The sequence below is a fragment of the Tachysurus vachellii genome, chromosome 18 (genome assembly GCF_030014155.1).
Source record: "Tachysurus vachellii isolate PV-2020 chromosome 18, HZAU_Pvac_v1, whole genome shotgun sequence".
NCBI classification, from domain to species: Eukaryota; Metazoa; Chordata; class Actinopteri; order Siluriformes; family Bagridae; genus Tachysurus; species Tachysurus vachellii.
Genome location: NC_083477.1, coordinates 9,060,572 through 9,078,176, shown reverse-complemented (window position 1 = coordinate 9,078,176; position 17,605 = coordinate 9,060,572). Strand labels below are relative to the sequence as shown.

Below are 17,605 nucleotides of genomic sequence, written 5' to 3'. Positions count from 1 at the left end.
GTTTGGCTGTGTATGTGTGTATGTGTGTGTTTGTGTGCGCGTGTGTGTGTCTGTGTGTGTGTGAAATGTTTACAAATGTGTAGCTTTTGTTTTGTCTGGAGGCCAACTGAAATGCAATGCCTAATGCTTTGAACAGTGTTTGACTGTGTGTGTGTGTGTGTGTGCGCGTGTGTGTGTAGCATCATTTCGGTAGATCATATTTTGCCCTCTGCTAGTTGAAGGCATATCATTCATTCATTCATTCATTCATTTTCTACCGCTTATCCGAACTACCTCGGGTCACGGGGAGCCTGTGCCTATCTCAGGCGTCATCAGGCATCAAGGCAGGATACACCCTGGACGAAGTGCCAACCCATCGCAGGGCGCACACACTCTCATTCACTCACGCAATCACACACTACAGACAATTTTCCAGAGATGCCAATCAACCTACCATGCATGTCTTTGGACCGGGGGAGGAAACTGGAGTACCTGGAGGAAACCCCCGAGGCACGGGGAGAACATGCAAACTCCACACACACAAGGCGGAGGCGGGAATCGAACCCCCAACCCTGGAGATGTGAGGCGAACGTGCTAACCACTAAGCCACCGTGCCCCCCCTCGAAGGCATATCAAAAGTGTGAAATATTTACAAATGTGTAGCTTTTTTTTTTCTGGAGGCCTAATGAATGCAATGCCCAATTTGTGTGTGTGTGTATGTGTGTGTGCATGTGTGTGTGTGTGGTGTGTGAATGTGTGTTTTGGGTGCGTGTGTTAGTGGACATTTTATGTGTGCATTTTTGTGTCTGTACGTATGTTCATTGCACTGAAAAGGGCAAAAGTCTGACCTATTGACCCTCTAAATGTGGCCGAGTCAAATTGACCCAGGATGACTTGAGGATGACTATTTTACGAACACATAGTTCAACAAAAATACACAAAATTAATTTTACTTGCAAAGTTCATCATTTGGAACAATCCTGGTAAATTTCAGGCAAATATGTGAAAGGAAACCCAAGTTATGACACATTATACTTTCCAGATGAGTCAAATTGACTCCAGGTCTGCAGAGGGGATAAATATACAAAAGCAAATTTAGGCATATTTGTTACAAAGAACGTTTTAATCATGAGAATTTCTCATTTCAAATTAATTTCTGATGAATTCATGTTTAATATACAGTCATGGAAAATCTATCAATTCATTGTTTTTATTTATCAGTTTTCCAACATTTAATGGCAACCCCTTAAGTGTGAAATTGAGTTTCAGAATTTAGGTTGCTCCTCTTTCATTATCAGATGGTATGGTGCAAAATCAAATGAATAACATTTAAACAGGTACATAAACAGGCTTGGCAGTATTTTTGATGCTTTAAATAATTTGGTGAATTTGTTTATGGCTTTATTCTGCCTGATATATAACAGTGACAGCAGCATGTATCTTCAAACTCTTTTCCACTGGCATCATCTGCGGGAAGCATGTGTGACTTTTTCATATGACCTAGAATAAGATAGACTCCATTTGGAGCATTTTATCTCTCTATATTTCTTCCACATAAACACCATTCACTTCTGACTTGCTTCTTATGAATGTAAATATTTAATAACTGTAAATCTGCTTTGTGACAATGTCCATTGTTGAAATAGCTGAATAAACACAATGTGATTTAATTTTATTGAGATTCTTCATTATATACAGGAAATCTTTACATGCATGAAACATGTTACTGAGGCATTTAATGTCATTAACAATTAAGTAAAGTATGATTTGACTAATGTGAATAATGGGCACTCACATGCTATCGGAATAATTATAAATATACATTTCCCAATAGGGGAATATGAATGACCCCCAAGTCGTAATTACGACTAGGAATCTCAGACATTATTTTGTTTAGTTTCTGAGATAGGGGGGCACGGTGGCTTAGTGGTTAGCATGTTTGCCTCACACCACCAGGGTTGGGGGTTCGATTCCCGCCTCCGCCTTGTGTGTGTGGAGTTTGCATGTTCTCCCTGTGCCATGGGGGTTTCCTCCGTGTACTCTGGTTTCCTCCCCCGGTCCAAAGACATGCATGGTAGGTTGATTGGCATCTCTGGAAAATTGTCCGTAGTGTGTGATTGCATGAGTGAATGACAGTGTGTGTGTGTGACCTGCGATGGGTTGGCACTCCGTCCAGGGTGTATCCTGCCTTGATGCCCGATGATGCCTGAGATAGGCACAGGCTCCCTGTGACCCGAGGTAGTTAATGCGAGTCTGTTGTATCATGACATGCTAAATAAATAAATAGATAGTACTTTATTTTGGATAGAAATTTTGTAGATAACAGATCAAAAGATATAATTTTTTTATTTTTTTTTAAAAAGCAATCTAATGTTTTTTATTACTCTGCAGATTCAACTTCAAAGCAAGGCTAATCAAGATGATCTGGAAATGTAAGTATTGCATATTTGCTTGTGACAAAAGGGGATACTTGTTAAAACATTACAGACTTAAACATGGGAGCTATGCAAGAAGCCAGCCTTTTCCATGCCTGTATCAAGAATGTTTATGTAGTTTTAGTCTTTCAATAGCCTTAAAATACACTTATCCCCTTTTCATACAACAACTAATTAACAACAATCGGAGGGAAAATTTGAAGCTAAGTTTCGCTGTCAACTTTGTGATTTTCTTGAACCCTATCAGATTACTGAATATTTTGCCCACCTTCGGCGTAGACATCTCAAAGACCACCAAAAAGTTCAATGTCCATTTCAAGGCTGTAGCTTTGAAAGTAGTGTATATTCCACGTTCAGTGCACACAAAAGTAAGCATCACCAAGATCAAAATGAGAGAATGTTTAAACCAGAGTTAGTAGTAAGAATAGAGAGTAATGAGAATGAAACTGATGACAGTGTAATTGACACTCAGGATTGTGCAGTGCAGGAGATGCTTCCAGGTGAATTTGGCCAAGATGATTTCAATGCAGAAGCAAGCAAAACACAATCTCAAGATTTAGGAGAACAATTGGAACATAATTTAGCAGCTCTTTTTTTAAAAATGCAAACCATGCCAGGGAACTCTGTTCAGGAAGTAATACAACAGCTTTGCCAAATAGTTCAGTTGTCCCTGCCACTTTTGCACAAGAATGTGAAGGCTGTTCTTCAGAAACACTTTGGAGATGTAGTTGAGTCAGTTTTGAAAGAGGTGGTTGAGACTGTGGCAGAGAGTGACATATTGACCAAATCATGTGGAAAAAATGGATGTCTTGCAACTAGTAAATGGAGAGCATCATATGTAATGCGCAACTTTCCTCTGGTAATGCCTATAGAGTTTGTTGTTGAGAAAGGAAGGAAAACAGTAGCGTATGTTCCGCTCTTACAGATGCTACAAAAACTGTTAAACAAGAAAGACATTTTGGATAAGGCTATGTCAAAACAAGAACATAAAACACATGAATATAGGACATGTAGTGGTGGCTCGAACTTTAGAGAGAATGCACTTCTTAGTTGTGATGAAATCACAATCGCACTGGGTCTGTACATTGATGATTTCGAAGTGGCTAACCCTTTAGGAACATCTAAAAGAAAACATAAGATGTGTGCACTTTTATTGGGTTATTGCAAACTTGCATGGAAAATACAGATCCACACTTAACTCAATTCAGTTTGCTCTTCTGTGCAACACTGAAACAGTTAAAGAGTGTGGTTATGAAAGTGTTCTGTACCCACATCTTTGTGATTTAGCCACTCTCGAATAGCATGGGGTCTACATTGAACATCTTGGTAGAAGTGTTAAAGGGACAGTACTCTTTGTGTCAGCAGATAACCTCGGTGCCCATTCTCTTGCAGGATTTTATGAAAGCTTCATTGTGGACAAGTTTTGCAGATTTTGCATGGCATCCAGGATTGACACACAACACCAAGAGGTAAGATCTGGCGCATTTCAACTCAGACAGAGAGATAAACACAACAGGCATGTGCAAGAAGCATTGCAGGATCCAAATTCAGGTCGAAACACAGGTGTGAGAAGACAATGCCCACTCACAGCAAATTTGGAGCATTTTCATGTCATTGGTGGTTATCCCCCTGACATATTACATGATGACTTTGAGGGAATAGTCCCAATGGAGTTGTCTCTTTGCCTCAAAGACCTGATGGCAAAGAACTACATCACCTTAGATGTGTTGAATGATGCTATCAGATCATTTCCTTATACATTTGCTGACAAAACCGATCAGCCTCAGCTGATTTCAAAGGCCTTAACCAAGGGCACAATTGGGGGAAATGGCCATGAGAATTGGTGTCTAATAAGGCTTCTTCCTCTGCTTATTGGCCATAACATTCCTGAGTGTGACAACACATGGGAAATACTCATGCTCCTCAAGGACATTGTTGCATTAGTTGTGGCACCTCAGTTTAATGAAGAGTCTTTAAACATCCTTGACTACAAAGTAGCAGAGCATAGGGACCTTCTGCAGTCAACCTTCCCTGACTTTACACTACGACCAAAACACCACTACATTGAACACTACGCTGAACTGATTAGGGTACATGGTCCACTTACTGAAGTCTGGACAATGCGTTTTGAAGGAAAACATAAGTTTTTCAAAAAGGTGATATGTGATGCCCAGAACTTCAAGAATGTTGCCATGACACTTGCACTGAAACACCAGAGGGCTCTTAGCCATCAGCTAGACTGCAGTTCTTTTTTCAAGATGGACTTGGAAATGGCTAAGGTTATACCAGTGTTAGTTACCACCTTCCCAGGGAACATTCAAAGAGCACTTGAAAAAAACTCCCTCAAGCTCAAGCACTTCTTGTTGCACCATCTGTCTGCATTAATGGGACTGATTATAAGACAGACATGATACTTTCAGCTGGATCATGTTCAGGGCTACCTGATTTTAAGCAAATTACTCACATTGTTGCAGTGAATACAGAGGTACTTTTTGTGTGCAAAGTGATGACATCATGGTATTATGAGCACCTTTGTTCTTTTGAGCTTTGCTGCCCAGATATGCCATCTTTTTGCATACTTCAGCTTAAAGACCTGAATGCTATTCTTCCACTTTCAGCCTATAGTGTACATGGTAAACTGATGGTGACATTGAAGCCTTTTATTCTTTGCTAAATGAACTCTCTTTTGTGCTTTCCTTCCAGATGGCTTCTAAAGAAACCATGACTTTGCGAGATATTCTTACAGAAGCTGATATCAGAAAAGTAAAGCTGACAACCAAGCCAGGCTCAGTTGAAGAATTAATTAGTTGTTTAAAAAACACTCTGAGACTGGACTACAATTTTACTTTACATTTTCAAGATCCCGAGTTTGATAACGAACTTTGCAATCTGACCGTTTTGTCAGAGCTCCCTCAGAAGCCAGCTGTGAAAATCATTCCGGTGATTGAATTGGTGCCACTCTCTTCAGGTGAAATGGAGACATCAAGTGATATGTTGAGTGATGCTCCAAGTACTGCAGACACAGTATTGACCTCGGAATTACCCCAGGAAAAGAGAATGCAATGGCCTGATATCTTTTTGACTCCAAAATTCTCTGTTGATGTTAAATTTAGGCAGCGTCAAGCAAATTTAATCTATTTGAAAGATGTTACGCACCTAAAAGTGACAAAGGAATTGAAACATGACATTCTTCTTTGCAGAGACCATATATTCCTGCAAAGCATACCCAACTACTGGGGATCTACGAGCTGTTGCAAAGGCTCTGGTCAATACTCACCCCTGCCTTCAAGAACCAGGATCGCCTTCTGGATATTGTGGATGGACAAACAGTTTGAAAGACAAAATGGGAAATTAACGATCCAAAATGAGGAGCCTTGGACACACAGACATCATGGTTAATGCTGGGAAAAGAGGAAGATACTCTACGAGCAGTGATCCACCTAACAAGAACATTAAGAAGCCAAGGAAAGGGGAGGTCAACTACTTACCTGACCTCCCAGATGGGCAGGATGCTTCCAGTCTTGAAATGCTCAGACAGCAGTTGGTGGACGAAATGAAGAGAAAAAACCCTGATGCCGTCTTTATTAATCAGAAGATGGACATGACTCTGTCTTTGAGGAGAAAGGATGTTGTGATCAACAAGCCTCCTGTAAGCCAAATACTTCAACGTTGGCCAGCACTTTTTAGAGAAAGTCAGGTAAAGGGAAATGTTTGCAACATTTGTACTGAAATGAGTATTGATAAACATGATGGTTAGATATTAATTTGACATTTGTTCATTTTTGACAGGTCTCATAACAAATGTTTTTTTCCTTTACTACTTCAGGTGTATCATGAATTCAGCCGGGTGGTTGGGAAAAACCTTAAGCAAGAATTTTATGGGTCTCTTGATCGTCACTGTCCACAACTGATTCAGATCTTCAGGTCAAAGAGAGGTCTCGCCGGGCAGATCTTCTGCAACAAGCCAAGGTTTGTACATTTAAGTTGATGCCATTGTTTGCTTAATTTTAAAATGCATTCTGATATGATTATTTTTAAAAGGGTTAGTTTACCCAAAAATTAAAATTCTGTCATTAATTACTCACCCTCATGCCTTTCCACACCTGTAAGACCTTCGTTCATCTTCAGATCACAAATTAGGTTATTTTTAGATAGTGTTCCATAGACAGCAATTTAACCTCAACTTTCAAGGTCCAGAAAGATACTAATGAAATCGTTAAAATAGTCATATCAACTATAGTAGTTCATTCTTAAAGGATTAGTTCACTTCTGAATGAAATTTTCCTGATAATTTACTCACCCCCATGTCATCCAAGATATTCACGTCTTTCTTTCTTCAGTCGAAAAGAAGTTAAGGTTTTTGATGAAAATATTCTAGGATTTTTCTCCTTATATTGGATTTCAATTGGCCCCAAACGGTTGAAGGTCAAAATTAGTTTCAGTGCAGCTTCAAAGGGCTTTAAACGATACCAGATGAGGAATAAGGGTCTTATCTAGAGAAACGATTGGTCATTTTCTTTAAAAAAAACCCAAAAAAACCCAACTGTGTATACTTTATAAACACAAATGATCGCCTTCCAAGTGCTTCCGTCTTCCGTATTCTTCAAAAAGCTTTGCTGTATGTCCTACACGAAAAAACGGAAACGCGTTCGTTCTGTAAGTTGAATAGGGAAGGCATAGGACATACAGCGTAAGCTTTTTGAAGAATACAGAAGACGGAAGCACTTGCAAGGAGATCATTTGTGTTTATAAAGCATATACATTTGTATTTTTTAGAAAATGACAGATCGTTTCACTAGATAAGACCCTTATTCCTTGTCTGGTATCGTTTAAAGCCCTTTGAAGTTGCACTGTAACTGTAATTTTGACCTTCAACCGTTTGGAGGCCATTGAAGTCCACTATAAGGAGAAAAATCCTGGAATGTTTTTCATAAAAAACCTTCATTTCTTTTCGACTGAAGAAAGAAAGACATGAACATCTTGGATGACACGGGGGAGAGTAAATTATCAGGACATTTTTATTTGAAAGTGGATTAATCCTTTAATATTATGAAGCGACGAGAATACTTTTTGTGCACAAAAATAATGACTTTATTTAACAAAATCCTCTCTTCTGTGTCATTCTCTTGTAATGTTTACGTCCAGCGCTTCCAGGTTCTACATCAATAATGAGTTGACATTCTGATGTAGAACCTGGAAGCTCTGAATATAAACAGTGTATGAGAATGACACAGAAGAGAGTATTTTATTGAATAAAGTCGTTATTTTAGTTTTTGTGCACAAAAAGTATTCTTGTCTCTTCATAACATTAAGGTTAAACCACTGCAGGCACTTCAACTGTTTTAACAATGTCTTTAGTACCTTTCTGGACCTTGAAAGTGCTGGTTAAATTGCTGTTTATGGACAAGTCAGATACCTCTTAATTTGTGTTCTGAAGATGAACAAAGGTCTTACAGGTGTGGAACAAAATGAGGGTGAGTAATTAATGACAATTTTAATTTTGGGGCAAAGTAACCCTTTAAGACTGTTAAGTAACCGTTAAAATTATGATTAATAGAAATTGCCTTCCTTTCATGTTGACAAATGATACAATGTTTAATCTGCAACCACCACACCTTGGTGCCATGAGAGGGCTTCCAGTACTTCTTGGTGATGACCAAAGTGAGTTCTTCAAAGCATGCTTTGTAAGTATTACTAATGCATTTTTACTGTCAGAGGTTTATTATAATATTTTCAGCTGGAAATATGAAAACCTTGCTGTGCATTTATGTTAGTAAGAACAATTAAAAAAACACCAAAAACAATGTTATATTTTACATAAACATTGAATGAAATGGGTGAGGAGGAAGTTTTAATTTTAAATCATTCAGGAGAATTTTAAATTCATGTCATGACACCTTTGAAACACTTAAATACAATCAAGATTAATCTCATAATGTTTTATTTAAATCAGTAATTCATGTCATATGCAAAGACTTGTATACAAAAGTGTACTTTAATGTTTAAATATAACTGAACTCCTGGATGCACTTGTGTACATAATTTACAAAGAATTATGCTTGCATACAACTAAACAAAAAATGTCCAATAAAATTAATATCTAGAAAAAAATTGTATACTGCTAAAATGTATTTTAGTAATCTCCAATCTCTTGTCCAGGCTTCTGATGATGGAGACTCGTACCAACATGTGCCAGTTGGAATCCTCAGCTTGGAAAATGCAGATGGCTCTGCAACCCCTGTCCCTCCGTCTCAACCCATCCTCAGTAGGAATCATCTTGGAGGGGAATGTTGTAATGGACAATTTAGACAACATACCCCAGGCCATGTGTCTTCTTTTTGGTTTAACTTATGCACTGCACCTAGACTACCCAAAGTGCATGGGCAACACCTTTCTTTTCATTCAGCAAGTTTTGCTAGGTTTAGGCAAGAAGGAGTTGAAGGGCAAGATTCTGGCTGTTACAAATCAGCTAACCATGTAAACAGGTACGGTAAATTCATGTTTCTTCTGGGTCACTTTCAGAATCGTTAGATAAAAAAACGTTCCCTTTCCTTTTGTTGAGCTATGCCTTAGGGTTGGACAAATGTTCATGTTCCTTATTAATACAGTATAACAACACTGTGCTTGTTAAATATTTGAAAAAGTTTTAAAATACTGTTTTAAAGATTTAAAATTGGGTAATTGGTACTTAAGGTATTTCATTGTTTTTGTCAGTCTTTGAAAACTTGATGAAATACAGTAACAGCACTGTAAGCCCTTACAGGTTGATTGAAAAACCTTTATGGAAAAAATTTATGGAAACATTTTAAGTTTAATGTACCTACTGCATTAAAAACTGTTAGTTCAATGAACTAAAGGTTTTCAATTAAATGCATTTGAAATCTTAAGTTCATATAAACGGTCTTAATAGACATTACTGTTTGTGCATTTTCCATACTGGAACATGTTTGGGCACTTTAATTCCAGATAAGTGAAGTTATACTGCTACACTATACAAAGACAATTTTGTGCTTCCAATTTTGTGTCAACAATTTGGCACACATATGGGTATGATGGTGAAGAAGACACATATATGGGTATGATGGTGAAGAAGACACATATATGGGTATGATGGTGAAGAAGACACATATATGGGTATGATGGTGAAGAAGACACATATATGGGTATGATGGTGAAGAAGACACATATATGGGTATGATGGTGAAGAAGACACATATATGGGTATGATGGTGAAGAAGACACATATATGGGTATGATGGTGAAGACACACATATGGGTATTATGGTGTACAGAAACCTTTAGTCATAGAGTGTACATGCAGGTGGCAAATTAAGAGCAATATAAATCTACCTTGAGTCATGAGAGAAACTTCAATGTAGCTTGGCTTACCAAGATTCTATATTTCTCTGCACCTGTATTAATGGACTCTGTTCAAAAGATATTTCCCCAACTAGCATAGGTAGTGGGAAATGCTGTCTAAGGTAGGACGTGCCAGTTGTGAACAGACCTTATGGAATATTTAAGTCTATTTAAGTCTATTAAATTTACATTTAAGTCTAAACAAACCATTTAAACCACAGTGGCCCTCGTGCAAAATAGAAATGTTTCATCATAGCATAAAGATAAAAATCAGATGAGTGAAAAAGGGTATGTCTAATGTCTAATTATATTTATATATTTATCTCCTAGACTATTTTAAATAACTACTAACAACATATTTTAAATGATTGCTTCTATATAACTGTGTAATAATTGTGTATTTAAAGAGGATTGGATAAATGAACAATACACATTGTGTGACATTAAGTAAGCTGTAGTAAAATCTAGCAGCTGTTGGTAATTTGTAGGTAAAAATTGCTGCCTGCAGGGTATTTGTGCCTCTAACAATTTAGAGAAATCAAATCTGTCAAAAAGAATGGTCTCAGTGATGTTATGGTAATGAACGGCAGTCAGAGAAGCAGTTTAGTTTTCTGCAGTCTCAAGTGTAATAGTATCTATACTACATACACTGCTGCGTTGCTATATCTTGTTTAAAATTGTTTGGGGAGTCTGGAGCTTTAAAATGTTTGTGTTGTCAGAGTGTAACATTGACAGCAGGGATTTTGAATCTGATCATTTACATTTGTGGCATTTGGGAAACATGCATAAGCAAAGAAACATATATGTGTAAGGTCTCTATAAATGAATACATCATGATACTGGTTCACAAGGACACAGACAAAGAATGCCATCAGTCTAAAAACTCAGTTGGGAGGCAATATACCAGGAAAAGCACACAGACAACACAAGTATTAATTTAAGAATTTCAAGAAAGGGCTGGTCTTTAGATGTTTTAAACATTTTTTGAGTCTGGCTGTCCGCAACCAACTAGGACACCAAGGTGCCAGAATAGAGAATAGATTTGATATGTAACTTCATTGTACCCTAAGAGACGGTGGGACCATCTGTCGGTTGCTGTAGGAAATTGTGTATGTGCTGGTGCTCAGGTTGTAAATGTAGTCCTGGGCGCGCTCTCCTGGACAACTCTGGAGTGACCTGGAGTTTCTGTTCAGTCATATTTCCTAAGTTTGTAAATCAGCTGTGACAAACTGGTGCTTAAGACACACCAGTAAACTGAACTTAGAGCAAACCAACATGGCAAACATGCAGAGCGGTCCTCATTCCTCAGATCCAAGATTTTTATTCATTCACAAGAATGACATGAAATCTGCACAAACCCAGAGAGAACATTTCAAGAACAGAAGGATGACTGACTGTGGTATATAGTTCCATACATGAATGTGTAACTATTTTGGAATTTATGTGCACACTGGATCTATGAAATAGTATGGATGGAGAAATGTGCCACTTATGTCTGAATTTGATAATAACCAGATGTAGAAATATTTTGGTGGCACAATCTATTTCAAAAAAGGAACTCAGTTTTATTGCCATCAGTCTAGTCAATGAATTTCCTTAAATTTGAAGAAATCTCAAATAAATCTCAAATGAATTGTTCCAGGAAAAATGTAATTAGAACTTTCTATAACCAATTATTAGTGGATTGTTCAGAGAAAACTAACGGCATATGTAAGTGACAAACGTGGAAAAACATTTTAGTTCTGTGGGATCAAAACCGAATTGGTGACATCTCGAAATTCAGAGATATATATCACATAGGTCACTAACAGGCGGACCGCGGTCCGGGTCCGGACCCAGAAGCTGTCCAATCCGGACCCGGACCTACGGCCAAAACAAAAGGTTATGATTTAAAACTTGACGAAGCACTTCTATTTTAACCGGCGCAGCTTTTGCAGTCTTTACGGTAAAGGTAGTGGAAACGCACAGACCAATCAAGTCTGTGCATTCCTGAAGTAAACACTGCGACTCAACAGTGCAAGACAGATGAGAGAGAATTAGAGTAAAGTTACACGTGAAAGATAGATAGCGATACATGTAGAAAACAAAGAGAGAGAAACAGACGAGTGAGACGGAGAAAGGGAGAGAAACAGACGAGTGAGACGGAGAAAGGGAGAGAAACAGACGAGTGAGACGGAGACTGATTTCTGTTCACACTTCACACTAAACCAGTGTGTCTCATATTAAAAGTGTTAATGTGAAACGCCATTATGAGACAAAACACACAGGTTTTAAACAAACATATCCACTCAAATCTGAAGACAGCGTCCCTGAGACAGCTTTCCCAGGTCTGAGGGAAGTAGCCCTATACATCCTGACCATGTTTGGCTCTACATACAACTGCGAGGCAGCTTTCTCTGCAATGAATATAATCCAAACTAAATATGGTTCCAGGGTCACTAATGAGCACCTCCACATGTGTATGAGAACGGCCCTGACTCCATTCAAGCCCAGGTTTAACATCCTGCCAAGCCAAGCTAGAGCTCAGTTCTCTCACTGAGATATAAAAGGGAAAGTTAAGCACTTTATTTAAACATACACAATTTTCACATTTTATTTATTTTCTCTTATTTTGAAATGTAGCCCTTCTTTTATTTATTTAATGAGAGAACATTATACCTATCTACAATCATACATATGTTCAGTTCTATGTTACGTGACAATAAATATTGTCAAAAGGTTTTTGAATTGTACTGAATTTATTTGATTTGACAGTCAGGTATTGATTGCTTGCAGATGTTGATACAACAACTAGGCTACTTAAATATATATCACACTAACTAGTGAGACATTATGATCTTCCGGACCTTTGCTTTGCTTTGCTTTGCTTCTCTTACTGGACCTCTTTAAATTTTAGTTGAATACCTCTGATATATCAGATAAAATTTTACTACAAACATAAATCAGTGAATCCAGTTCTAAGAAAGCTCTCCTTTCCAAGGAAGATATCTGTTTTGTTATTTGTTTGGTATATTTCCTCCTGATCTCAAGTCAGTTTTGCTTTCACTTAGAATTTTGAGTTAAAACATAAAGGAAAGAAAGGTTCAGTGTCAGTGTGGGAGGGTGTATTGCCGGTTAGACAGGAAGAAAGTAGCTTTATATGTGCCTGGATTAACAGAAAACATCTAAAACATTTAGAGACACAGAACAACAGGAGCCAGAGGAAAGAGTACACCATGAAGATCATTTTGTGGAAAGTCGTGTGTGTTGTATGCACACTATTCCTTAATGCTACAGGTATGTGTAAAAGGAAGTACATATTATATTTAAAGCAAGAAAATACAAATTAATGAGTCTTTTTTTTTCTTCAAAGTATACACATTACAATTTATAAAATTTATAATGAGGAATCATCTAATTAAATTTGCATTTACATTTGCATACTTAATAAAACTAAACAAATCCAGTACTTCACTGTGAAGAGACTCTCGAGAAAAATGCTGTTATACTGTTAAATTGTTTATTGCTTAATAAAGTAGTTAGCAATGGAATTTGTCTGAAAAATTGAAAATGTGACTATAATCGTCATTTTGTAAGTAAAAACCTTATGGTTGATATAAAGTGCTGTTTAAACACTAAGACCAAAATGCAAACACTTATTTACTCTTCTATATTTGCCCTGGAGCTGTTGGAATTTGTAAAGTATAATTACTAACCCTGCTCATGGCCAACTGAAGTGCTCTGTATATTTGTTATTGGTAAGTTTTTAATATAAACTAATTTCTTATGCAATTTGAATGAAAAATGTGATTCATCATATTCACTATAATAATATCATTAATTTATTCCATGACAAAGACTTTTTATTAGGATGTGTTACAAATGATTAACTAAAAAATATCTTTGAAATTGAATTACTATTTGCTATTTTTTATTTAGCACAGACATTGAGCACATATTCTTTACACAAACACTCTGTTCACTATATGGGCATACGTATGTGATCTTCTAAATGTGATCACACCCATCCTAGAAGCACACAACTGTATAAGCTCTTTATCGAATCCCAAACTTGTTCCACAAGACAGAAGATTCTTAAGAGTGCCCAAACATATCTAATTAAAAGTCTTGAAGGATTTTTTTCTCTCATTGTAATCTGCAACAGCTACAAGTAAAATCGCACAGCTTCATTATTGTTTAATAGAGCTCAGAGTTCTGTGTCCCTTTTTTTAGGTTCACTGTCTCAGCTCAGAGGTAAGCTCTTAAACACACACACATATACGCACACACACACATACACACACACACACATATACACACACGCACACACACACATACACACACACGCACACACATACACACACATGCACACACACACACACACACCTTTTTTGTCTTTTTTGTTAATAGTTGCTCGTAAAGTTAGAATGTGTACGTTTGTTTCTGTGATCTCTTTCTTTTCTCCCAGTTTGTGGTCAGGCTCCACTGAACAACAAGATTGTTGGTGGTCAAGATGCTGCTCTTGGTTCCTGGCCTTGGCAGGTTATTGTTCGGTCAGCAAATACCCTCTGTGGTGGCAGTCTGATCAGTCAGAACTGGGTCTTAACAGCTGCTCACTGTTTGAAAAAGAACGGAATACCGTGAGAAATGTTTTTTGAGAAAAAAGTAAAAGTATCTATGCAATAATAATATAATTATTTGTATTTTCAATTTGTGCAACTTATAAAGTGTCCAACAGTTTACTGTAAACAAGTTATAGCTACTTATAAATGTAAACTTTATAAACATACATAAATAAATATATAATTTAAATATATGTAGAATATAGGGGGGGCGCGGTGGCTTAGTGGTTAGCACGTTCGCCTCACACCTCCAGTGTTGGGGTTCGATTCCCGCCTCCACCTTGTTTGTGTGGAGTTTGCATGTTCTCCCGTGCCTCGGGGGTTTCCTCCGGGTACTCCGGTTTCCTCCCCCGGTCCAAAGACATGCATGGTAGGTTGATTGGCATCTCTGGAAAATTGTCCCTAGTGTGTGATTGCGTGAATGAGTGAGTGTGTGTGTGACCTGCGATGTGTTGGCACTCCGTCCAGGGTGAATCCTGCCTTGATGCCCAATGACGCCTGAGATAGGCACAGTCTCCCCGTGACCCGAGGTAGTTCGGATAAGCAGTAGAAGATGAATGAATGAATGAATGAATGTAGAATATAAGGGGAAATATAGAATGGATAGTGACAAATTACTCAATATCACTTTTTTTCATTTTCAGTTTTACTGCACCTCAAATCACAGTCTCACGACGACTTGAAAATGGGACTGTAATGGAGACAATAAGTGCTATTAAATTGATCATCCATGAAGGCTATAATGATAACACTCTGATCAATGACATTGCACTAGTCCAGCTCTCCTCTTCAGTGCAGTTTAATGATTATTTCCGTCCGGTGTGTCTTGCTGCAAGCAACAGTTCTTTTCCAAGTGGTACCCATGTCTGGGCCACAGGATGGGGTAAAATCAGTAATATTAGTAAGTTATTCAAATAATTTATTTCAATTATTTGGAAAAATAAACAGCATAAGCAGTAAATCAGTAAAAAGTCTATCATTCCTTGCCTTGAGATATTGCCGAAAAACAAGCCACACATATTAAACCAATAGGCCAAATCTGCCATCTGGTGTGATGTTGGATTCAAATGTTCTAAACAAATACTGTAACATCATAGATAACAATATTAAAAGAAAATATTAAAATATTAAAAATATATACTGAAAGAGTAAGAGTAAAGTGGCTGAAAAATATTCTATTGTCTGGCAAAGATGGCTTACAGTATGATTAGCTTAGCCTGTGTTTTCATTGTTGGTAGCTGGTCAGATCAGTGTGGATTTTTCAGCACCTTATTATGATGAACATGTTGGTAAAAATTCATAATGGGTCTCCACAGATTTGCAGCTCGCTCAAAAGCTGCAGGAGGTGAAGTTGCAGATTGTCATTAACAGTGTCTGTGCACAAAAATATTCACCATTTATTATCACAGACGGTATGATGTGTGCTATCTCTCCTGTGGGTGGACAGGACACGTGCCAGGTAGGAAATCTAAAACCTGTCAAATTAATTGTGGTAAAGGAGCATATATTTAAATAACAGCTTTTTGTCCCTGCAGGGTGATTCTGGAGGTCCACTGGAGGTGAATTTTAATGGAATCTGGATTCAGGGTGGGATTGTGAGCTTTACCTCTGGAAGTGGATGTGCTCCCCCATCTATACCCAGTGGGTATACCAGAGTGTCTCAGTATGAAGACTGGATTAATAACAAGACAGACAACAATCAACCGGAATTTGTTGCATTCTCATTTGGCAGTTACATCTCCCTCAACCTCTTCTGTCTTTTTCTTTCTTTCACCATCATCCCCTTCCTTCTCCCTTCCTTATCCACCTACTAGTGATGTTAGCCAAATTAAAGACACAAGCACCAAGCACAGAAAGTAATCTAACATAACACAGACTTTAAGCTTTACTTAAATTTTTAACTTTATTTTCTACAAAGCTACATTTTAAGGTTATTTTCATGTGAAATGAAGAAACAAAACCTATAAGCTTGTGTCTGAAAACTAAAGTCTACATAAATATTCAAAAGCAAATTTAGGCATATTTGTTACAAAGAACATTTTAATCATGAGAATTTCTAGCTTCAAATTAATTTCTGATAAATTCATGTTTAATATACATTCATGGAAAAAAAAAAAAAAAGTACACCCTTCATCAATTCAACTCATCAGTTTTCCAACATTTAATGGCAACCCCTTAAGTGTGAAATTGAGTTTCAGAATTTAGGTTGCTCCTCTTTCATTATCAGATGGTATGGTGCAAAATCAAATGAATAACATTTAAACAGATACATAAACAGGCTTGGCAGTATTTTTGATGCTTTACATAATTTGGTGAATTTGTTTATGGTTTTATTCTGCCTGATATATAACAGTGACAGCAGCATGTATCTTCAAACTCTTTTCCACTGGCGTCATCTGCTGGAAGCATGTGTGACTTTTTCATATGACCTAGAATAAGATAGACTCCATTTGGAGCATTTTATCTCTCTATATTTCTTCCACATAAACACCATTCACTTCTGACTTGCTTCTTATGAATGTAAATATAAATTAAATAACTGTAAATCTGCTTTGTGACAATGTCCATTGTTGAAATAGCTGAATAAACACAATGTGATTTAATTTTATTGAGATTCTTCATTATATATACAGTAAGTCTTTACATGCATGAAACATGTTACTGAGGCATTTAATGTCATTAACAATTAAGTAAAGTATGATTTGACTAATGTGACTAATGGGCACTCACATGCTATCGGAATAATTATAAATATACGTTTCCCAGTAGGGGAATATGAATGACCCCAAGTCGTAATTACGACTAGGAATCTCAGACATTATTTTGTTTAGTTTAGTTTCTGAGATGAATGGAGTACTCAAGTTTCCACATTGTGGAGGAGAGTACAGTTTCAGTCTCTTCTGTCATCATTCATATTCATTCATGTACATCAGCAACATTTCTCTGAATTCTGTACATTTTTACACATTTAAAACAGCGTTTTTATCCGAAATCACATAGGTGTCTTGTAGTTTGTGTTATAGTTTAAAATAATTGTACAAGAAAAAACAAATGTTTCATGTTTTGTTTTCCAACAACTACAACATAGATAGATAGATAGATAGATAGATAGATAGATAGATAGATAGATAGATAGATAGATAGATAGATAGATAGATAGATAGATAGATAGATAGATAGATCTTTATTGTCATTGCATAGTAAAGGTACACAGCAATGAAATATAGTTTG

The 17,605-nt window shown here is 37.1% G+C and overlaps 1 protein-coding gene and 1 long non-coding RNA gene across 2 annotated transcripts; both read left to right on the top strand.

The window, feature by feature from the left end:
• Positions 1-2,352: 2,352 nt before the first annotated feature.
• LOC132861354 (uncharacterized) lies at positions 2,353-5,464 on the top strand. The gene is made up of 3 exons (XR_009649926.1): positions 2,353-2,411; positions 3,807-3,883; positions 5,118-5,464. It is a non-coding gene; the product is annotated as an uncharacterized LOC132861354 (long non-coding RNA).
• A 7,415-nt stretch (positions 5,465-12,879) lies between these two features.
• On the top strand, positions 12,880-16,977 carry LOC132860687 (chymotrypsin-like protease CTRL-1). The gene is made up of 6 exons (XM_060891961.1): positions 12,880-13,049; positions 13,986-14,006; positions 14,221-14,392; positions 15,019-15,275; positions 15,691-15,833; positions 15,910-16,977. The coding sequence occupies exons 1-6, from the start codon at positions 12,989-12,991 to the stop codon at positions 16,186-16,188; spliced, it is 933 nt and encodes a 310-aa protein (XP_060747944.1). The 5' UTR covers positions 12,880-12,988; the 3' UTR covers positions 16,189-16,977.
• Positions 16,978-17,605: the final 628 nt, after the last annotated feature.